At 34.7% G+C, this 25,712-nt stretch overlaps 1 protein-coding gene across 1 annotated transcript in view; it reads left to right on the top strand.

Moving 5' to 3' along the window:
• Positions 1-11,398, top strand: part of LOC118749434 (neural-cadherin-like) — a 201,473-nt gene extending 190,075 nt beyond the window's left edge. The window contains exon 8 of the mRNA XM_036484236.1: positions 10,672-11,398. Coding sequence (XP_036340129.1) covers positions 10,672-10,796 — 125 coding nt within the window. The 3' untranslated portion in view covers positions 10,797-11,398. The remainder of the gene's footprint in view (positions 1-10,671) is intronic.
• The last annotated feature ends 14,314 nt before the right edge of the window (positions 11,399-25,712 follow it).

Consider the following 25,712-nt stretch of genomic DNA (forward strand, 5'->3'; position numbering starts at 1 on the left):
TTTTTTTTTGTATATGTTTATGTGGGATTCGTTATCGTCCACTTGGCGTTACTATACTTATTAGGCAAACAATGATGATGAAATCAAGAACAAGGCTATTTATAATATTAGCATTTGATTTGAATCATATAATGAAATTTAAAGAGGATAATAAAAAATAAATATATTCTTTGACAGCAACATTGAGTTTAAGATTATTTCCACATTTTAATTGAATCATATTATGAAGTATAAAATAGATTACTAAAATATATGTATATTTAAATATGTTCTTTATCAACAGTTTACCTCAATGCTTTTTATATAGTTATGAAATATGTATAAATAAGCTAATACTGTACATTAGAAATTATTACTTTGTTTAAAGATACTTATAAAACACATCATGTCTGGAATCAATCGAATCCTCAATAGCGAGCATCATGGAGAGTACAACTTCGATTTCGAATTTGAGATGTTGTGCTTTGAAGACATGAAAAACCCTTATATATGTATTGAAGATGAAGATGAGGGTCCCCGGTTACAGGTTTTGGGCATCCCAGTCAGAGTAGCCCATGCTTTTTTTTTTAACAAAAAATGGGATGAAGAGGATGACAATGGAAAATTCCTAACCGTTTGTGGCGGTGAAATTGAGGAGTATATAATGGAGCAACATCAAAAGCAACATGAATATGAAAGAAGGGGTTTAGATATTAAGACTAAATTAAAGTATTATAGTAGAACAAATAGGGAAGCGATGTATGATGTAGAAGTTTATTCTAAATCATATAACAATATTGTATTTGAATATAAATTAACTGTTGAATTGGTATTTAGAAATTTAAAGTTTAATTATATAGAACTATAGATTTATTAAAAAAACTTCAGCGTTTATTTGAATATAATATTGTTTTATATGAGAGTTATTTATGAAAATAGGCTTATTCTTAAATCGTTAGTCGTTGGAAAAGGTTTTATAAATAATATAATTAATAAGCTTCCTATTGAACTTCATTTGCCTAGTTATCAATTTTGTGAACCTGGAACGAAACTACGGAAACTTTTAGTAAGAGGAGATCGAGGGATTAATCCACTAGACACTGCTTGTAGAGAACATGATATATCATATTTATATAATAAAGATTTAGATAACCGACTTATTGCTGATAAAAAATTAATTGAGAAGCCTTGGGAAAGAGTTAGACCGAAGGATAGCAATCTTAATGGGAAAACAAATGCTTGGTTAGCTACAAATATAATGAAGACAAAAACGAAATTCGGTATGGGGAACATTTATAGTAAAACTAAGAAAGTGGGAGGAAAAACTGGTTATCATCTCTTCAAACATGCTTTAAAAAGTGCTAAACAAAATTTAAAGAAAAGTGATAACTTAAAAGATGCAATTAAAATTACACGAAAGGTTGTAAATAATATTTTTAGAGGAAAAAAAATCTATAATAAAAGCACCACATGTAATACCATTACCTAAATCTGGAGGATTTCTCCCATTAGCCATTTATTCGTAGCATTAGGAGCACTTGGAAGTCTATCTGGCGGTACAGCAGGAATTATTAAAACAATAAATGCTATAAAAACTGGAAAGGAGCAGTTATTGGAGGCGAAACGTCATAATAATACAATGGAAGCTATTTCAATGGGAAAAGGAATGTTTTTAAAGCCTTATAAAAAGGGATTCGGATTATATTTAAAACCATACCAAAAAAACTCTTAATGAAGCTACCCAGAAGACCTCTTACTGATGTAGACTTAAAGAAGTATTCAAAATGTGTTCCAAATTTTAGAGGGGTATTCATGTGTGACACTTTACCCCGTAAACCATTTAAGAAAGAATGTGGAATAATAAATTTGGATAGTTCAAAGGGTCCGGGAACGCATTGGGTAGCTTACTGGAAAAACGATAATGAGATTGATTACTTCGATAGCTTTGGAAACTTACAGCCTCCTAAGCAAATAATAAAGTATTTAGGAAAAAACATTAACTATAACTATAATCAACAGCAAAGCTATAATTCATATAATTGTGGACATTTATGCTTAAAATTCTTATTATCAAAATAAATAAGTAATTATAAAACTTTCTTTTATTTCAAATTAAATTTTATTTGTTCTCATCATCAACAGGCCTTTCCATTCATTTACACATACATATTAAATACTTAGCAATCAACTATGTACACATTATTAACACACTTTTCTAGGGGTGGAGCATCTATATATGTATATACATATGTACGTTTGTATACATTTCTGACTGCATACCAACACACTTTACTAATTTTCGACATATAAACCAAATGGTATCGGATTTCTCAGATTTCCATCAGCGGTACACCCTGTGATCGATTCCGGTTCTGAAGGGTATCGGATTTCTCGGATTTCCATCAGCGGAACACCCTGTGATCGGTTCCGGTTCCGGACTCAGATTTGTCACCAGCGACATCTTCTGGCTTTTATCTGGGTTCTGAACTTGGATCTTCGGCGACATCTTGCGGCGGAGCAGCAAAGCTTTCGGCAGAGCACCAGCAAACCGTATAGCGGTTACTGTCCTTACAGTGCTATCATCAAAATTTAGCCATAGCATTGCACTTTGTTTACAAAACTCTTAGGAGGTAGGATCTCCGACAGGGCTCGTATTCAAGCGGACTATATCCTCATTTGTAACAAAGGATACCAGTAAGAGTACTTCAAAGGCCTCAGAAGGCACGCCATTTTGGGTAGTATTAAGGGTACCATAATATACCCAATTAAGTCAGTGAATTTTTATAGATACGCTGGGATTAGTCCAAGAGAACAGCAGTGCCAAAGGCAGCAACAGTCCGGACGGTTCTTCACCGAAAGGCGAGCATGAAAGTATTCGGGCGGGTTATGCCTGCTTCGAGATTTACGGGTCTCATCTGCCGCGAAGCTCGTTCGAGGTAGGATCTGGAAAATTTAACGGTTACCCTATAAACTGAACAGCTACACTTTAAGTTATTCAAAAGTCCAAATGGTAATATTACTTAGGTATAAGTTATTTATTCAAGGCAGGTAGCAACCAAGAAATTTTACAAGCTATTGCAATACAACAGTAAAAAAAAAATTTATAAATTTTTCTATTACTTTTTAAATTGCTTTGAGGAATGGAGTTCGAAAAAAATCAATTACATTTTCAATTCCTTTCAAAGGAATTGAAAAAAAAATTACATTACATTCAAAGGAATTGAAAAAACAATTACATTACTAGCACGTAATTTATTCCAATTACAATATGAAATTCCTTGTAATGGAATTAAAAAAAAAAAACAATTCCATTTGAAATTACTTCAAGGACTTGAGAAAGTAATCGATTCCTTTGCTGTGAACTGAAGGAATTGATTCCTAATTACAATTACTGAGGAACAGTGGCGTAGCCCTCCTTCGTCATTGAACTACAATTACATATTTACTTTTGAATTAATAACACAATACTATTTTATCCTTCTGATTTAAAATTTTTTATTTCAGACGGATGACAAATTATCTTTTAATGAATATATGAGTAGTCCACTTGCAAACAGCGTTATGTGATTTTATAAAAGTAAGCCATAAATTAACAAAAAAGTCTACGACAACAAGTAACATCCGAACTGTATCTTTTTTTATTACCTGAAAATTTGGATAAATAAGAGCCTAATACCATTAAAAAAATAAAATTGCGGTATGGTAGATTTACAAATTTTATATTTAATATTGTAAGTTTTGAAGCAGTAACATTTACATAGCTAGCTTTTTTTTTAGCTTTTCGCGTTCTCTCCTCTAGGAAGATTGGTTTGCTTCTTTTTTTGCGACCTCTTCCACAAGGCACCGAAGCTACCGCGTTTTCTTGCAGTTTTCTAAATTCATACTAAGAGAAGACTTTTGAAAGTGTATAAATAAGTATTATAGCGACTTTTGCAAGAGTAGGTAACATTCCATGCTATTTTTTCAGAAAATTTGCATAGCGCACTTTGTGCATAGTGGACTACTCAATTGTTGAATATGCTATCTTATTTGTCCCTTCTTTTTATACAATTAAGGAGCGGCTGAATGGTTTAACGATGTTAGCGGTACATAATGATGTGCCGATTACAACACAAGAAAGTAATTGAAAAAATGTGTGTTAAGCAACGAAGATTAAAAATCTCTTTATAAGTGATAAGATTTTGTAGACTTGCACATAAATAAATGTAAATAGATACGCGTAAATATATAAATATGCAGATTTATTCAATGTGTAAAAACTGAAGTGTATACTAACGAAACTTCTACAAAACAAAACTGGACTACACACTTAATTAATTAAAGTGGTATAACGGTAAAAATGGCACATACATACATATATGAAAGAATGCCCACAGGCGATGACTATAGCCATTGTGTATCACAACTTTAAGTTATCGATGCACCCCCCCCTCCCCCCCTTCGCCAAATCCTGGCTACACCACTGCTTAGGAATGTAATTGCATTTACCCATCTCTGCTTATTAATAAAAAATAAAATTTGTGGGTATGAAGTTTTTTTAAATTTGGTATAAAACTGTAATTTTATTTTAAATTTGGTATAAGTTTTTAGCATCGTTGTGCAGTTCGATGGTATGTATGTATATCGTTTTTGCGGGCTGCAGGGGAGTCGTTTTTGCGACCCGCCGGCGAGTCGTTTTTGAGGACCGCTGGCGAACTGTGCTTTTCATCCGACGGCGAGTCGCAAACGACTCGGAACGGAAAATTGGGTTACTAGTAGATAGGCAGCCGAATGTCAGAAAATAAAGCGAGAAAACTGGTTTATTACTTCACCTGTTTATTGAGCCCTGGTCTAAAACTACCTCGTTGGAGAAGTTCGCGTTACATATGTAATACCATGTCATCGGATCTGTATCGTTCGTTCTATTGTCAAACATGCCAAGTTAATGGGATTGACATTTAGATGTACAACCAGTGTTGCCACAGACTAATTTTTTCTTACCAAAAACTAGCAAACATTTTTGTTATCAATGTTAAGGTTATTAAAAATGTAGATTACATAACATTTAGTAAAACTACACACACCTCTTACAATAAAAACCCATTAACTGCGTATAGTAATTTATTCTACTGTACTGACTTATACAAAATTATGTCTCTTTACACATACGTACAGGGTTCGGATCGCTGTGATTGTCTTATTCCCTCTGACTTCCACTAGTGGGTAGCCATTTGAGATTCTTCCTAGCTCGTAAGTAGTTCTGCAGTGTATCCTTTAGATGTACCGCAGAACGGTTAGGGACCATGCAAGCGCATTTGGGCTCCACGATGTGCGAGACAGTGAGCCCTTTCGTTGCCCTAAAACCTTTCATCTAGCCTAACAACCTACAAAATCGGAAAAACCTACCAGTTTTGGCCGCAGCGTCAGCCGCTGTGGTGTAGTGGTAAGCAGTGCGGACTTTCACTCCTCAGCCCCTGGGTTCAAGCCCTGGTCAAAGCAACATCGCAAAAAATATAGAAAAGGTATTTTTCTTAACAGCGGTCGCCCCTCGGCAGGCAATGGCAAACCTCCGAGTGTATTTCTGCCATGAAAAACAGCTTCTCATAAAAATACAATCGCCGTTCGGAGTCGGCGTAAAACTGTAGGTTCTCCGCTTTGTGTGACAATATCAAGGTGCACGCCACAAATCGGAGGAGAAGCTCGGCCAAACACTAAAATATGTGTAAGCGCCAATCTATTTTTATTATTATTTGGTAGGAAAAACCAATGTGTGGCAACACTGTGTGCAATATAGTTTTAGCTTTTTGAAAGGGGTTCCACTTGTTTTAAAATTGAATTCAATTCAAGTTATTTATGTAATAGGCTAAATTAATCATTAGAATATGGGCGTCAATCGATATGGTTTTGAAAACGCATTAATTTTTAACTACATACATGCAATGGAGTTGCTTTTTGTTAAAAAAAAAACACAAGTTAAATTTAATTCAATAAATAATACTTTTGAAGAAGATTGCCACCCATTGATAAAGTCGAATTTAGTTAAATTATACAGAAGTTATTTACATTTAATATTAAAACGTGAGAGTCACACAAGTAAGAAAGTCTAAGTTCGGGCGGAGCCGAACCCGGCGCTAGTATTATATAATATATGATTTTCACCTTTCGAAAGCTACCGCTACATGGTAAGCCGAGGTGTATCAATTTTGAGTAAATTAGCGTCTTTAAATTTCGAAATATTGAAGTTTCAAGCATTTCTGAAATTTACCGTTATTTGAAAAGTGGCCTTAATTTTAGTCCGATTTCAATATTTTTCAACGTTTTGCTTTTATGTGGCAAGCACAATAACCATATCGAAATACATATATGTGATCATAAGTGGGCGGTGCCACGCCCATTTTCCAAAATTTTATCATAAACGTATTTCTTGGTAAAGAATTGCTGCAAGCATCAATTTTGAAAAAATTAGCTTTAATATTTACTGATTTATCGAAGATTTCGTATGTCTCCAAATTACCGTTATATGGGATGTGGGCATGGTTATTTTCCGATTTTAAAAGTTTTCAGCCATTTGGTATGTTGTGTATTGTATTAAAAGAGTTTAACATATGTGACCTGGTCTACGGAAAGGGGGCTTAGGTGTCAAAAAATCAATTTTCACTTTTTGGTTGATTCGGATGGAAGATGAGATGCTTTTTCACGTGGTGAAAAGCAGAAAATCCTAACTTGCTTAGAAGTGTACTAAAAATGTAGAGAAAGAAGAGTAAAAATACGACAAAATATAATTTATTACATATTACAATTACAATTACAAAATGTAGAGAAAGAAGAGTAAAAATAGGACAAAATATAATTTATTACATTATACAATTACATTATACAATTACAATTACAATTACATTATAACAATTAACGAGATAATGAGAAACTGACGAAACGAGTTGCTTACTTTTAACAGCTTTTTTCACAGAAAACTAGTTTTCGCACGTAAGCTCCCTTTTCGTAGACCAGGTCACATATATGTTTGTTCATTTAGATGCAACACAATTAGACTCTATAGCTGTATTATCACAATTGCCTGTATCAATTAGCAGGCCATATCATTTTTGTACATCAATTTTAAAGAAATGTAAAAATCAATATTCTGATGATTTTTGTACATGTTACAATAGCACGATGTAGGGAGACAGAGGTGGCGCAATCAGCAGTACCGCTACTTTGGTTTTGGCGAATTTGACAGAATCAGTTGTTCGTGTGACGTCATTTTAGCAAACTTTTTGTATGTATGCAGAGCAAGAATGATAGAATACAAGATTGCGCCGTCCTGGGCGTTGACATTTGTGTACCACAAGTAAACAACGAATAGAGCGAAAAGAAGAACGAGTTGAAACTGCCAAAGCAGTTCACTTTACAGCGAAAAACGTGTTTTAATTTTGCTAAATGCGAAAATATTGCATTTTTCACCTAATCTATTAGAGAACAGTGAACATTTTAGTGCACTCCATTGCTTTGCAATTGAGGCTGCTTCAGCAAACGTTTTAGTACACTCCATTGCTTTGCAATTAAGGCTGCTGCAGAAAACTGCAGCAGCATCTCTGCGGGATTGATTAGTTAACTTGCTAATGGAGGCTGCGTGGAGCAGAAACAAAATCATTGTGAGGAATTGCTGTTAATATAATAATAGAGAAATATTTCGGGAACGGCTTTGCCGTGCCCTATGTACACAAAATGCAGCGATTCGTCCCAGCGCTACACTTGCATCTACGCTTCTTGCATCTTGACGGCTGTCGCAATTTAACACACATCACTTCATTGTATTAGTTTTTACGCAGTCTTCAACTCAAAAATCACTCACCAATTGCAAATTAACACAATTTAAACTGATTTTTCACTTATAATTCATATTTCTCTTTCGCTGATTTGTAAACAAAGGTTTATTTACAAGTTACCACAACTGTCAAAATCGGCAAAACCAAAGTAGCGGTACCACTGACGGCGCCACCTTTGTTCGCTGCACCGTGTATGCAGAGATGTTTGTATGCAAGTAAATATGGCGACCTCCATGGTTTCACGGTTAACACTCTTTCTCTCCCCCATCCCCAATTACTCTTTCCTATTCGTTGCTATCTTGACGTCATCACCCGCAGGAATGCGCAATCTTGTATTTTATCATTCTTGTTACAATAGCTTCATATCTGTAAACGAATATTTAAAAACAAGTAAGAAAGTCTAAGTTCGGAGGGAGCCGAACATTAAATACCCGGTGCAAGTATTAAATATATGTTTTTCACCTTTCCGAAAGCTACCGCTACATGGTAAGCCGGGGGTATCAATTTGGAGTAAATTAGCGTCCTTAAATTTGAAAATTTTGAAGTTTCAAGTATATCTGAAATTTACCGTTGTATGAAAGGTGGCCGTAATTTTAGTCCGCTTTCAATAATTTTCAACGTTTTGCTTTTATGTGGCAAGCACAATAGCCATACCGAGTTTGGTACAAATTGGTAGAACGGTTACCGAGATACATAGTATATGTGATCATAAGAGGGCGGTGCCACACCCATTTTTTTAAATGTTATCATAAACCTATTTCTTGATAAAGAATTGTTGCAAGCATCAATTTTGAATAAATTAGCTGTAATATTTACTGATTTATCGAAGATTTTGTATTTCTCTAATTGGTATGCTGTACCAAGGCCAACAACTGTGCCAAGTTTGGAAGAAATTGGTGCAGCGGTTACCAAGATATACACATGTAACCATAAGTGGGCGTGGCTACGCCCATTTTCCAAAAATTTATAATATTCTTATTTTCCGTCTAAAATTTATTGTCAGTATAAATTTTTAGTGAATAATCTTTAGTAGTTATTAAAATATCGCAGTTTTCGTATTTCTGAAAATTACCGTTATATGAGTAGTGGGCTGTAACCACGCCCGATTTCGCCCATTTTCAATACCAACCTATCTTGGATAAGTGGAAACCTACATACCAAATTTCGTTGAGATATCTCAAGTTTTGCTCGAGTTATCGTGTGCACGGACGGACAGACGGACGGACAAATAGACATGGCTTAATCGACTTCTCTATTCATTCTGAGCAGTTATGTACACATTTGTCTATATCTATCTCGATTCGTTTTGGCAGTTACAAACAACCGTTATGTGAACAAAGTTAATATACCCTTGTGCACAAGTGCGCTCGGTTATAAAAATCCACTATAAAATATATATTTTAACACGCGGTTAGCGTTGAGAGACCAAAGGAAAAAACCTTACCTTATCTCAGCTTAACTTACCTCACCTCACCTCGCACTACCTTAAACATACGGCCACCTTTGGCATGTACTGCCGCCATCGCCCGGCAGAGCGATAGCAATAAATCTATCGCCACGTAACGCCGCCGAGCAAACTTCGCATTTCGCTTTGGCTGTGTTCAATTTCATATACCGGCGGGTGTTCTAATTTTGATAGCGGGAATTTCGCTGTGGTGAGTTCTCCGTCCGCCAGCATTGTGTTCTCACGGTTAAAGCAACTCATCTCACCTAACCATGAGTTATCTCACCTCAATCTAAATGATATCAACTCAACTCGCCTTATGAACTTCCCCTCAGCCCCAAATAATAATTAAACTAAGCAGTTTATTATAAAAAAATAAAACTCGTTTAAACAAAGATTAGAACTAAATATATATATGCCTTAAACATACTTTTGTGCTGTTTGATACCCGTATTGTAATATTTTATTTATTTTATCAATTTAATTGAATAGAATTTCTCCCCGTCTTAAAAATATTTTCAGCAGTAAACTTTCCTACACCTCTTCAGTTTGGTACCCATAATGCAATATTCAATTTATCTTATCAATTAAATTAAAATTTTCAAACAGTTCGCGGCCTTCAGCAAGCCTTCTGTTGCTCGTATTAATTTTTCCTTAATATATATAATGTACAGAAATCGGGCTGTTACAATTTTATTATATGTATAGATATTAGAAAATTAGAAATTACACACTTCTTCCATTCTGGAATTTTCTCGAATAAGTTTCACTTCTTCCGCGCGCAGTTTTTTTTTATAATTAATTATCTAACATGTGGCAACCCGTTTCACAAAACTAAAACCATGTTGCACACATACAGAGCAAGCCTTTTAATTTGACAGCTCATTTTTGAAACTCGAACGAACGATACAGATCCCCTCCGTACTTGATTAAGAAGTTTTATTTGAAAGAGTTCTGTATATTTTTCTTGAAGGCCGGAAACTAATCCCTAAAAAGTACGTTCACACATAGTTCGACTTTATAACAGTGTTTCTAATTCGGTCATTATAAAGCCCAATAAAATTGTATTGTTTTACCTGCTTATAAGCAAAGACAAAATGGATGTGTAATTATTTAGAATATATTTGTGTCCGTCGTAGGTTATTTAAATATCGCAAACATACTGATTGCAGATCTGTGTTTTACCTGTCATAACCTGCAGGGAATCCCAGTTTGAAAAAACTAGAAAAGTGGACTAATGTAAGTTACTTATGGCCATAGCTTGGCTAAGAGCCCAACACTTACTTCCATTCTGTTTACTTTCCTGCAGGTTATGGAGAAGGAGCTGTAAAGCCAATTTTATATCCGTTCTTTTGTGTATTTTTTTGTAACCCGCTATAAAACCTCCTCTCTAATCTATTCCAGCAATACTAATATTCGTATTTTATTCGCTCCTTATTTCAGGCACTGACGATGAGGCGCACGAGTATGACTACTTGGGTTCGTGGGGGCCTCGCTTTGGTAAACTGGCCAACATGTATGGTGATGAAGCGAACGGTAAAGCTGCACATGCCGAATTAGGATTGTAAGACCACAAAGAATAAAACGAAGGGAATTTTTTATTAAATTGAATAGAAGCAGCGAAGTAAAGATAACGAAACAAAAAAAGACAACCAAGCGAACGTGAGCGCATACAAAAACGAAAATGCGAATGAAGTTATGAGCAGCAACTAAATTATTATGATAGTGTAGTCCAACCAAAGAAAATATTAAAAAAATTACTTAAAGAGAAGCAGAGTGATTGTAAGTAGCTCACGCAATACTTAAGAGCCCATGTACTAAGGAAAATTACATTTATGGCGACAAAATTACATATGTAAAAAAACTCATCCCATACCAATTTTATATATGGCGACTGTACGTTAATTTAGGCGAAAAAAGATGGACAGTAAAATGGAAAACTAAGGAATGTGTGAAAACAAACACTCGCACAACCGAGGCGAATAAATCTAATTGAAACCAAAGTATTTAATGTTAAGGAGTGAAAAATGAACACAGCCACGATGCAGTGGACGCTGATAGTACTAGTACATATTATACTCATCACTAGTTTTATAAGTATGTACATTTCCTTTTTGATATTATTTATTACAAATATAAATATTTAAGATGAATGTATACCTACCATTTATGTAGATTTAGTTAAACTTTGCCATAGCTGGGTGGGTGCAAAGGCAGCGTTGGCTGTTAATAATTATAAAGGCCAAGCACCAAATTAATAATATTTTACTTACTATTTAACTTACGCGAAAGCAGATACATACATATGTATGTAAAATAATAATACCACTATGCGACAGCCAAAATCGGGATGGGATGAAACCAACGGGAAATGTTATATCGGTCAAAAACAAGTTATACGTGTCCCGGCGTTTCGCTGGGTCACGTCTAGGAATCGAGATGTATATATAACTATCATATAGGGGAAATTGTCACCTTTGGTGGTCTTTTTTTGACATCACTCGAGAACCACTAGTCCGATTTTGCTCAAGCAAATTTAAAAAAAATTAAAAATTACAATTCCTTTAATCTGTTCATATAACGTTTTTCTTATAATCAACAGTTTTGCCGGTAAAAATAAATGTATGAAGAAAAAAAATATTTTTTGCCTGAAATATTAAATTTTTTTAAAACTGTTGATTATATAGAAAAACGTTATATGAACAGATTAAAGGAATTGTAATTTTTAATTTTTTTAAATTTGTTTGAGCAAAATCGGACTAGTGGTTCTCGAGTTATGTAAAAAAAAGTCCACCAAAGGTGACAATTTCCCCTATATGATAGTTATGTATATATATCTCGATTCCTAGACGTGACCCAGCGAAACGCCGGGACCCGTATAACTTCTTTTTTACCGATATAACTTTCCCCGGTAGTTTGAACCCTTCCCGATCACTGACCCCTACCATTTGTCTCACAGTGTACTTTTTCCGTAAATTTAACTAAAAACCCAGAATAATTCAAAAGCAACGACAAGAAAAAATTGGCAGGAATTGAGTTAATGCAAGCAGTAAATTAAAAAAAAAAAACTAATTATTCTAATAATTGGCACAAATACATATGTACATAATAGAGATGTTCTTAGAAATTAAAACATGTAGGGCTATTTTTTCCTTTCCACCTAAAAATAGCTGGGATAAAATTTGGTGTAAATTGGATGCCGAAAAGGCGGCGCGGAAATCAAGCAAAGCTTGAAAATGCACCTACAAGGACGAAAAATCGGTTTTTGTAGATTATAAGTAAAAATTATTTTTATAAATATTAGATTTTTGATACATATTTAATAAAATTGTTTTATTAAGCAAATTATACAATAATCTATATATCGAGCCCTAACTGCCAAAAAGACGTAAGTGATATTTTTTTTTTTGCATCAAATCGAAAATTTTTAAAAAATGTCGCTTACGTATTTTTGTCGGTTAGGGATCGTTATGATAAACTCGGTTACAAAATCACTAAGTTGCCGGGTTTTCGACTTACCGTTGCACCTAACAACATAACAAAAAGTCGGTGCGGAATCCAAGTCAATTTTGAAGAAGTATCTACTTACGAGATTTTCAAAGTCTCTCCAATTTGAATTCAGTGTTTTTGAAAAGTTTAAATAAGTAGGTCATATTCAGAATTTAATGTGAATCATAAAGCGCCACGGACACAATCAAGTAAATACATCATGCATTGCGTATGTGTGGGCGCCCTCTGTCTTCCGACTGGTTTGACTCTGCACTACCATGTGCACTACCACGGGTTAATAGAGTAGCTACTTACCTAAAAGTCGGTGCAGTAGCGGTTCAAAAGTAGCCATTGACTCCAGCAGTGTCCAGCAGTGTCTTGTGTGATTTTCAAATAAAAACGTCAATCACCATTTTAAATTTTGTGTAGGTAGCGTTCGGTCATTATATCGTCGTCGGATGATGATTTACTTTTATTGGTATCTACTGCAATTTTGTTGAAAAAGAACAACGAAAGAGGTTTACACTTGAAAATCTTTTGGATGAATAGAAATTTTCATCTAATGTCGATTACTGTAATTTTTTGCGAATGGATGCTGATACACTTGATGAACTTCTAACCATGGTGAATCCATTAATAGAAAAAACAAGACACGTTAATGCATGATGCAATAACTCCTAACATTCAATTCAGGTGGATGTACTTTAAAAATCATTAGCTTTTTTTAACTGAGCTTATATCTACATCCAGAGTATTGTCTAATGGGAATCGGAAAAGCAATATTTTTTTAGCCTAATTATGACTAATGAAAAATATTGGCGAAATAGACCAAAAACACACTTTGCGAAGTTTTTCCAGCTTTTTATAAAACAACAGTAAAAGTCTGCTAATTTATCCGATTCCTTTTAATAGCTGCAGCAAGTCTAGAGATAATAATGGGAAGTGCCGTAAGTACTATATTCGAAAGCAATTTAAATTTATTCCAGAAATCAAATAGCGAATATGGGTTAAATAGCGATTGCCTCAATTTGAGGCCCTCAACTACAGAAAATATGAAATTTTTGTTAATCCTAGACCCAGGACTGTATGGGCGAGTAAAATTAATAGAAAAGTTAAAAATGTTCTCATATGGGCAAATCTCAAAAATAGGTACACCTTCAAAAAAAAAATTTAATTTTTAAATTTGTGCGCACATCTATGTTTTATATATCATTTTATTCGTAATCTCTTAATAAATCGATTAATATAAGTGATATTCATTTTCATCAAATCCTTTAAAAGTTAGACGAGGAATGAGAATGAAATAGAAAACAAAAGAATAAGCTGGGTTGAAATTACGCTGTTCAAGTTGTAAACTTTAAGCAAAGATTTTGAAAGTTGAACTCACTTAATTGGGATGTTCTAAATTCAAAGGCATTCCATGTTTTACCAGATTGGCTCCGGTTTTCGAGATAACGGTACTTGAAAATTTGATTAAATTTTCACTATTTTATAAATAACTCTCTCAGTTTTGAAGTTATTTTAATAAAATTTTGCGCATAACAGTTTTTTTAATATTACCTTAATTATTCCTTAAAATTATCGAAATAGGTTAACATTAACATATAGCTCCAATACAAATGATTACTCAGATATGTGTTTTTGCGCTATAACTCTAACTTCATATCTGAATAATAAATTGTATGCGTGCTATATGTTAAATTGAACCTATACTAAATTTTAACCTGTTTAATTGAAGGAGTTATAACGCAAAACAACGTCTCTGATCAATCAGTTGTATGGGAGCTATATGTTTTAGTGAACCGATTTCGATGATTTTATGGAATAGTAAAGGTAATATTAATAAACGGTTATGTGCAAAATTTTAGTAAAATACCTTCAAAACCCAGGGACTTTTTATATAAAATAGTTAAAATTTAAGCAAAGTTTCAAGTACCGCTATCTCGAAAAGTGGAGACAATAGGGCAAAACTGAGGACGGCATTGAATTTAGAAGGCTCCAATTAAGTAAGAGTAACTATCAGAACATTTGTCGAAAAACAATTGCTTTGATACCACTCTCGAAATATTCTGACTAAAAAAAGGAGCATCATTAAAAGTAGTAAATCAGGGTTTTTACACATTTCTAGAGACACATTTTTTTAAGCATTTTACAGGTATATGTAATTTTATAAGGACTAGCAGTAGTGCCTTCAATTAAAGTGTTTTTTGAATAAAAATTACACTCAAGATCGCAGAATATTTTTTCTTAAAAGTTAGTTTATTCTGAAAGCACGCCTGTTGCTAAGGTATCAAATTATTCGTAATTGTTTGTAGAATACAAAACATACTTAAAAAGTTCTTAAAATTAAATGCTTCAAAACCTATATGCGATAAACCAAAAATTTTGAAAATTGTGAAATGTAAAGTTACATACTTTGAGTTACTTGCCATTTCGTTATTTTTTAATGCACACTTTTCTTACCCACTACATATGAAGTGTACACATAAGTGCTAAACGCCCATTTTATTTCAAATCAAAATATGGTGTGCTTCAAAAATTATGACATAATTAATTGTGCCCCTCTTAAAAATTACATAACAAATTCACTTCTATTCATTATTTTTCTTAATTTAAACACCTATAATTCAAAAGTTATGTAGCAAATCAATCCAAATTTTTTTTGAGGCTTTAAGTATACGTCAATGAATTATATCCTAAAGCAACCAGCTTTATTTAGTTTACAACAGTGAAAATAAATCTAAATAACACAAAGGTTACCTGGTTTTTAGATTTGCCCATATACGGGGAACTTTAGCTTTTAATTGTTTCAATAGATTAAAAAATGCATTCCAACAATTTAAAAGGTAGAGCGTTTGTAGATTTCACACCGTCATTCAAGAGGGGAGTACATCGGTCTAGGGCGCAATGACGTTTTATGGAAGAAATTAATTCCAATTTCGAATATAAAAAATATAACAAGAGTTTCGAATTTTAGGATAGCTAAGTAAACTATTAATTTTTCGTAGTGGCTGTTCTAAATGCAATATAAAATATTTAAGAGAATACATAATAAGATTTTGTTAACTTCTTCCTTTTGACCACTTTTTCCCATGCCGACAAGTAAATATATTATCACAGTAAAGGAAAAAAATAAGAATAAAAATTCATCTGATCAAATGATGATTGTACCTAAAATCTAGTGACTGTACCTAATGTACCTTTAGGTCAGCAAACGTCGGAAAAAGATACAATTGTACCTACATTTTTATCCCTGGTTTGCATAGGGAACGTCAGATGTGCAACCCTTGCTTCGACGGACCCAACGAACGTTGGCCAACACTCAACTTTTGACATATGTACGTCCATCATTGCTGACAGTTGTATAACCTTGCGTTTACACAAGACAAGACAATTGAGAATATCAGCCCTATTCGCGTGTTGTCACAGCCGTCAATTGTCACAATTCAATTGTTATTATTGTGTCATCAACTGTAGTCATAGGTATGCACAGTCAACAATGACAAGCGAAAAGCTCTACAGACTGGATTTCTTTTAAATAAAATACACCGCAGTGGATTACGAAACGCCAGAAAAGTGAGTAATTTTATAATAGGAAAATTCATTTCATTTTATTATGAATTCGTGTATTAACAGGCGTGGTAAATATGAACGCACCACACAAGGCCAGCTGCAGTTTTGTAAAGACCACCCCGAACTGCAACGGGTAAAAACTGTTCACAAAACTGTTGTTTTGGAATTCCTTCATTCTTTTTCTCTGTATAATTTCTTCTTGCTTCACAACAATAGCCGCGTACATAATAATGATTAATATTCTGCAATGGATACTATTATGATATGCAAACGCAAATTATAACTTTTTAACACACTTATTTTGGCAAATAAAATGGTTTCACAGTTTTTATCTAATAAAAATTTTTAACTTTTTTTCCGCAAAATGAATAAAACTGAAAAAATTAACATATGTATGTTTTAGCGTTGTCCCGTACTCAATAGGTCATCACAAAAATAATAGCAATTGTCACCGTTAGAGCTTTCAAATTGCTCTCTGACAATTGATTATGAACATGACAATGGTTATAGCGGCGAGTTTTGTCATTGCACGCAAATAGGGCTGTATGTATTAATATTCATATTGTTTGAGTACAGTAGGCGTTCAGACAATAAACTGTCTTCGAAAAGACAAAGCCAGTGACGAAGACATCAAGAGAAGTGTGAATATATTAACAAAAAAATGTGTGACTGTTTTGCTATTTTATCTGCAAAATTGACTTGTGTAAACCCCAAGTACGCGTCCATAAGTAACAGCAGATTTTGTTTGCAGACGCAACACCTTCATTGTTGCGTATCTCTACGTTACGTACGCCACTTCCTTTGCATTCTTTTCCGTTATTGACGTACAAGTACCCATTCTGACGAGTCTATTAGTAGTGCGTTTACTCTAAAGACGGGTTCACCGTTCATGTCCGGACAACTTTTTATTTGCTCTCAAAACATTTTATCCGGAGAGGGTGCTGAAGTACGATTCACAGTTTAGGTTCGGCACATTTTATTTTGTTCTGAAGCAAACACCTGATGACATTGTTGCCTACATACGATTTTGAGGGCAAATAGCACATGCAATTCGCTGCAAACGCATATAAAGCAGAACGCGGCAACCCGAATCATCAAGTCGTTCGGACAGAAAATCAAAATCAATTTGATTCGAACAAAGAGTGTTCAGCAAATTTCTGCCGCGCTCTCAGTGAGACAAAGTGGGAAACGAACGTGTAAAATTACTAACAAAAAGTGTCCGGACACGAACGGTAGGGATGTTGCGATACAAGTAAATACAAGTGGGTACACGATACTTTCATCTTGAAACCAAGTACTTTTGGCATCGATACTTTCACCAAATACAATAAGTAGGTATCGGATGTAAGTACTTAGTATCGGCAAAAAGTACTCAAAGATAAATTCCCATCGCTTGTAAAGCAAAAGTACGAATGCTAAAATATAAGGTAGAGCACAATATTCGATCAACTCAAAGCCATTTGAGCAACAGAGCAAACAAAATTTACCGTAGCTATAGTGGTTTGCCATACCTCATTTCATTTGAATTTCATTTTCTTGGTGGTGTTACTTCAACTGAAAGTTAAGCTTGTAGAGACAGTTCGTAAACAAATCTTTAATACAAATGTATTTGTCTTTTTATTATTTGTTTGCTTGACGATTGTTAAATCGTTTGGATAGGGAGGAATCATTTTGGGCATGTTTTAATTGGATCTTCACGGTCAACCTAAAATTTTTGAGTAAAAGTAGCAAGCTAGCTGGCGGAAAATTAGTAAATAAAAGTACATACTCGATACTTTTTGGTTGGTATCGGCTTGGTATCGATGCCTTTTCAGAAAAATACTTCCGAGTATAAGTGTCGATACTTAAGGTTATTTCCACATTCCTAACGAACGGTGAATCCGCTTTATGGTCTGATTATGCATACATCGCATATGTATGGGAGCTATATGTTTTAGTGAATCGATTTCGATGATTTTATGGAATAGTTAAGGTAATATTAAAAAACGGTTTTGTGCAAAATTTTAGTAAAATACCTTCAAAACCCAGGGACTTTTTATACCCGAGCGCACTTGTGCACAAGGGTATTATAACTTTGTTCACATAACGGTTGTTTGTAACAGGCAAAACGAATCGAGATAGATATAGACAAATGTATACATAAATGATCAGAATGAAAAGAGAAATCGATTAAGCGGTGACTGTCTGTCCGTCCGTCCGTCTGTCCGTCCGTCTGTGCACACGATAACTCGAGTAAAAATTAAGATATCTTAACGAAAATTGGTACGTGTACTTCTTTCGGGCGTAGGGCGGATGGTATTGAAAATGGGCAAAATCGGACAATAACCACGCCTACCTCCCATATAACGGTAATTTTCAGAAATACAAAAACTGCGATATTTTAGTAACTACTGAAGATAATTCACTCAAAATTGATATCACTACATATTATAAAACATAGTCACTTTTTCTGTCCCTATGTCCCCTTAAATGCTTAAATCTTGAAAACTAAGCAACGGATTTTGATGCGGTTTTTTTTATACCCGAGCGCACTTGTGCACAAGGGTATATTAATTTTGTTCACATAACGGTTGTTTGTAACAGCCAAAACGAATCGAGATAGATATAGACAAATGTATACATAAATGATCAGGATGAAAAAAGAAATCGATTAAGACATGCCTGTCTGTCCGTCCGTCTGTCCGTGTACACGATAACTCGAGCAAAAATTGAGATATAACGAAATTTGGTATGTAGGTTTCCCTTAATCCAAGGTAGGTTGGTGTTGAAAATGGGCGAAATCGGACTGTAACCACGCCCACTTCCCATATAACGGTAATTTCCAGAAATACGAAAACTGCGATATTTTAGTAACTACTGGAGATTATTCACTCAAAATTGACATTTATAATAAGTTTTAGACGAAAAATAAGAATATTATAAATTTTTGGAAAATGGGCGTAGCCACGCCCACTTATGGTTACATGTGTATATCTTGGTAACCGCTTCACCAATTTCTTCCAAACTTGGCACAGTTGTTGGCCTTCGCACACCATACCAAATGGCCGAAAATTTTTAAAATCGCTCAATAACCACGCCTACTTCTCATATAACGGTAATTTTCAGAAATACGAAAACTGCGATATTTTAGTAACTACTGGAGATTATTCACTCAAAATTGATATTTATAATAAGTTTTAGACGAAAAATAAGAATATTATAAATTTTTGGAAAATGGGCATAGCCACGCCCACTTATGGTTACATGTGTATATCTTGGTAACCGCTGCACCAATTTCTACCAGTTGTTGCCCTTGGTACAGGATAAAAAACCGCCGAAACTTTTTAAAATCGGACAATAACCACGCCCAGATCCCATATAACGGTAATTTAGAGAAATACAAAATCTTCGATAAATCATTAAATATTGAAGCTAATTTATTCAAAATTGATGCTTGCAACAATTCTTTACCAAGAAATACGTTTATGGTAAAATTTTGGAAAATGGGCGTGGCACCGCCCACTTATGATCACATATAAGTATATCGGTAACCGTTCTACCAATTTGTACCAAACTCGGTATGGTTATTGTACTTGCCACGTGTAAGCAAAGCGTTGAAATTTATTGAAATCGGACTAAAATAACGGCCGATTCTCATATAATGGTAAATTTAAGAAATGCTTGAAACTTCAATATTTCGAAATTGAAGGACGCTAATTTACTCAAAATTGATACACCTCGGCTTACCATCTAGCGGAAGGTTTCGGAAGGGTGAAAAACATATATTTAATACTTGCGCCGGGTATTTAATGTTCGGCTCCGCCCGTCCTTAGACTTTCTTACTTGTTAATAGATAGATTGGTTGAAGAGGAAGGTTTATGTCATTATAATGTGAAGAAATATATAAAGGGGGCGTGGCAATCGGACAAAATGTGGTAAAAACCCATAAATTTTTTGTGTACACAGCCATAAATCACAAAAGAATCCACCGATTAAAATGAAACTTACTTGAAGTTAAACTTTGAAATATTTACTTTCGTTCTGCATCAAAAAAAATAGTTGATTCAATCTTATTTAACCAAAATTGTTTAAGCAAAAGCAGCACTTTTTCCAAAAAAAGCTGTTTGTGTGTTTGTTCGCTGTCAACCGAGTGAAACATTAGAAGTTATGCGGGAATCTCACCCCACCTCATTCATGTTGAATTAGATCGTATGGTGAAAGAACTCGGTACGTATGTCTGTAAGTAACGGGTGATTTTTTAAGAGCTTGATAACTTTTTTTTAAAAAAAAACGCATAAAATTTGCAAAATCTCATCGGTTCTTTATTTGAAACGTTAGATTGGTCCATGACATTTACTTTTTGAAGATAATTTCATTTAAATGTTGACCGCGGCTGCGTCTTAGGTGGTCCATTCGGAAAGTCCAATTTTGGGCAACTTTTTCGAGCATTTCGGCCGGAATAGCCCGAATTTCTTCGGAAATGTTGTCTTCCAAAGCTGGAATAGTTGCTGGCTTATTTCTGTAGACTTTAGACTTGACGTAGCCCCACAAAAAATAGTCTAAAGGCGTCAAATCGCATGATCTTGGTGGCCAACTTACCGGTCCATTTCTTGAGATGAATTGTTCTCCGAAGTTTTCCCTCAAAATGGCCATAGAATCGCGAGCTGTGTGGCATGTAGCGCCATCTTGTTGAAACCACATGTCAACCAAGTTCAGTTCTTCCATTTTTGGCAACAAAAAGTTTGTTAGCATCGAACGATAGCGATCGCCATTCACCGTAACGTTGCGTCCAACAGCATCTTTGAAAAAATACGGTCCAATGATTCCACCAGCGTACAAACCACACCAAACAGTGCATTTTTCGGGATGCATGGGCAGTTCTTGAACGGCTTCTGGTTGCTCTTCACTCCAAATGCGGCAATTTTGCTTATTTACGAAGCCATTCAACCAGAAATGAGCCTCATCGCTGAACAAAATTTGTCGATAAAAAAGCGGATTTTCTGCCAACTTTTCTAGGGCCCATTCACTGAAAATTCGACGTTGTGGCAGATCGTTCGGCTTCAGTTCTTGCACGAGCTGTATTTTATACGGTTTTACACCAAGATCTTTGCGTAAAATCTTCCATGTGGTCGAATAACACAAACCCAATTGCTGCGAACGGCGACGAATCGACATTTCACGGTCTTCAGCAACACTCTCAGAAACAGACGCAATATTCTCTTCTGTACGCACTGTACGCATTCGTGTGGTTGGTTTAATGTCCAATAAAGTAAACTGAGTGCGAAACTTGGTCACAATCGCATTAATTGTTTGCTCACTTGGTCGATTATGTAGACCATAAATCGGACGTAAAGCGCGAAACACATTTCGAACCGAACACTGATTTTGGTAATAAAATTCAATGATTTGCAAGCGTTGCTCGTTAGTAAGTCTATTCATGATGAAATTTCAAAGCATACTGAGCATCTTTCTCTTTGACACCATGTCTGAAATCCCACGTGATCTGTCAAATACTAATGCATGAAAATCCTAACCTCAAAAAAATCACCCGTTACATATGTACGAATCTCTCGCATAATTAAATTTCGGACGTATGTATGTATGTATGTATGTATTTTCAATTCATGTCTTTATTGCCGTACTGAATTCCATTGCATTGAGGGTTTTTATACAGAAAACCCAAATTTGAAAATTGTTTAGTTGTGAGTGTTTTTCAGCGAAATAAACCGCTCTGTTCACGTTCTATATTAATAAATCGCACATAATTAAAATACAGTTTTTGAATAGTTTTTATATATTCGGAGCGCGTTAAATTTGCTATCGATTCCAACGACTACACCCACAATAACATTTTTTGTCATTTGCTTTTTACGACAACTAATAGCTTATTTTCGAAGCGATTGTAATCAATACAGCATTTATCCTTATCCAATTAATTAATTTTTGAAGATATTACATCAGTAATTATCTTTTGTTTCTAAATGTATTCTAAGTATTTACATATTTTTTACTGCGGCACATACTAATAATATGGCAATTTGTGCATAGTTAATCATACATATAGAACTGAGTAAATTTTGTACTGAAATTATAAAGTCATGTCTGGAAGACGTCGTCGTTCGGACATAGGTCGAAGTACAGTGAACGCCAGAAGACTACGTTCAGCAAGAGATGAAGAATCGTCAACGGAACGTGAGGCCCGACTCAGTCAGCTTCGGGATAGATATAGAGCTGAGATAGAGAGAGAATCTTCAGTAGAGCGTGAGGCTCGCCGCACCCGAGATAGGGATAGACATCGAATACACAGAGCCAGAGAATCGTCAGTAGAGCGTGGGGCCCGACTCAGTCAGCTTCGGGATAGATATAGAGCTGAGAGAGAGAGAGAATCTTCAGTAGAGCGTGAGGCTCGCCGCACCCGAGATAGGGATAGACATCGAATACAGAGAGCCAGAGAATCATCAGCACAGTTACTAATTCATGGGTAAATAAAGAAAATTCTGACCTGAGAAGATGTACCGGTACCGGAGAAGATGTATTGATTCCCCGAATCCCTATGATACCATCGGATTTACCATTCCAATTTAAACGTTTACAATTTCCGGTAAAGACATCTTTTGCAATGACCATTAATAAATCGCAGGGTCAAACCTTCAACGTTGCAGGCTTAGGTTTGAGCGTTGACTGTTTTTCACATGGCCAACTGTATGGCGCTCTTTCAAGAGTAACCTCAAGAGAAAACATGTTTGTATTGTCTAATAACAAGAAAGCTGTAAACGTTGTATATAAAGACATTCTGTAATATATTTATTGTTGTTGTAAAAATAAAATAAATATGTAAAAATGCAAAAAGTAAATATGTTAAAATGTAGGGTATGAATTTAGATATTCCAAAGATAGCAGGAAATCTTCATGGTATAAAGAAAGGGGAACTGTTTTACTCCAAATGTAACGCGTGCGGGCCACGGGCAGTAATGAATAAATCAAAACTACGGGATCGATTTTAATCATTTTTTCAGTGAGTGACATAAGCCTTATATTTTATTTCCGTGCGAAGCCGGGCGGGTTGCTAGTTTATAATAAATTTTAGACGAAAAATAAGAATATTAAAATTTTTTTGAAAATGGGCGTAGTCACGGCCACTTATGGTTACATGTGTATATCTTGGTAACCGCTGCATCAATTTATTCCAAACTTGGCACAGTTGTTGGCCCTGGTACAGCATACCAAATGGCCGAAATTAAGGTAGAGCAACTATCAGAACATTTGTCGAAAAACAGCTGTTTTGATACCACTCTCGAAATATTCTGACTGAAAGAAAGAGCATCATTAAAAGTAGCAAATCAGGGTTTTTACACACTTCTCGACACAAATTTTTTGAAGCATTTTACAGGTATATGTAATTTTATAAGGACTAGCAGTTATAGAAAGACTTAGATCGTTTCGATGTATTTTCCAAATGTGCCTTCAATTAAAGTGTTTTTTGAATAAAAATTACACTCAATATCGCAGAATATTTTATCTTAAAAGTTAGTTTATTCTGAAAGCACACCTCTTGCTAAGTTATCAAATTATTCGTAATTGTTCGTAGAATACAATACATATTTAAAAAGTTCTTAAAATTAAATGCCTCAAAACCTATACGCGATAAACGAAAAATTTTGAGAATTGTGAAATGTAAAGTCTGTAGACTTTGAGTTACTTGCCATTTCGTTATTTTTTAATGCACACTTTTCTTACCCACTACATATGAAGTGTACACATAAGTGCTAAACGCCCATTTAATTTCAAATCGAAATATGGTGTGCTTCAAAAATTATGACATCATTAATTGTGCCCCTCTTAAAAATTACATAAAAGTTCACTTGTTTTCATTATTTTTCTTAATTTAAACACATATTAGTCAAAAGTTATGTAGCAAATTGATCCAAATTTTTTTCGAGGATTTAAGTATACGTCAGTGAATTATATCCAAAAGCAACCAGCTTGATTTAGTTTACAAAAGTGAAAATAAAGCTAAATAACACAAAGGTTACCTGTTTTTTAGATTTGCCCATATACGGGCAACTTTAGCTTTTAATTGTTTCAATAGATTAAAAAATGCATTCCAACAATTTAAAAGGTAGAGCGTAGATTTCACACCGTCATTCAAGAGGGGAGTACATCGGTCTAGGGCGCAATAACGTTTTATGGAAGAAATTAATTCCAATTTCGAATATAAAAAATATAACAAGAATTTCGAATTTTAGGATAGCTAAGTAAACTATTAATTTGTCGTAGTGGCTGTTCTAAATGCAATAAAAAATGTTTAAGAAAATACATAATAAGGTTTTGTTAACTTCTTCCTTTTGACACTTTTTCCCATGCCGACAAGTAAATATATTATCACAGTAAAGGAAAAAAATAAGAATAAAAATTCATCTGATCAAAAGATGATTGTACCTTGATTGTACCTAATGTACCTTTAGGTCAGCAAACGTCGGAAAAAGCTACAATTGTACCTACTTTTTTATCCCTGGTTTGCATAGGGAACGTCAGATTGGCAACCCTTGATTCGACGGACCCAACGAACGTTGGCCAACACTAAACTTTTGACGTATGTACGTCCATCACTGCTGACAGTTGTATAACCTTGTCTGACAAGACAATTGAGAATATCAGCCCTATTCGCGTGTTGTCACAGCCGTCAATTGTTACAATTCAATTGTTATTATAGTGTCGTCAACTGTAGTCATAGGTATGCACAGTCAACAATGGCAAGCGAAAAGCTTGTTTTATTTGCCAATTGCGGCGAAGGTTTACATATTAATTGTTCTTTTTGACCGCCACTGCAACAGACTGGATTTCTTTTAGATAAAATACACCGCAGTGGATTACGAAACGCCAGAAAAGTGAGGAATTTTATAATATGGAAAATATGAACGCACCACACAAGAGCAGCTGCAGTTTTGTAAAGACCACCCCGAACATTTGTCTCGGAGTTCCTTCAGCCTTCTTCTCTGTATAATTTCTTCTTGCTTCACAACAATAGCCGCGCAATTAATAATTATTAATATTCTGCAATGGATACTATTATGATATGCAAACGCAAATTATAACTTTTTAACATTCAGTTTTTATCTAATAAAAGTTTGTAACTTTTTTCTGCAAAATGAATAAAACTGCAAATATTAACGTATGTATGTTTTAGCGTTGTCCCGTACTCAATAGGTCATCACAAAAATAATAGCAATTGTCACCGTTAGAGCTTTCAAATTGCTCTTTGACAATTGATTATGAACATGACAATAGTTATAGCGGCGAGTTCTGTCATTGCACGCAAATAGGGCTGTATGTATTAATATTCATATTGGTTGAGTACAGTAGACGTCCTGACAATAAACTGTCTTCGAAAAGACAAAGTCAGTGTCGAAGACATCAAGAGAAATGTGAACATATTAAAAAAA

Source organism: Rhagoletis pomonella, unplaced genomic scaffold (genome assembly GCF_013731165.1).
Source record: "Rhagoletis pomonella isolate Grant_MI unplaced genomic scaffold, Rhpom_1.0 Rhpom_scaffold_00016, whole genome shotgun sequence".
Classification (NCBI taxonomy): domain Eukaryota; kingdom Metazoa; phylum Arthropoda; class Insecta; order Diptera; family Tephritidae; genus Rhagoletis; species Rhagoletis pomonella.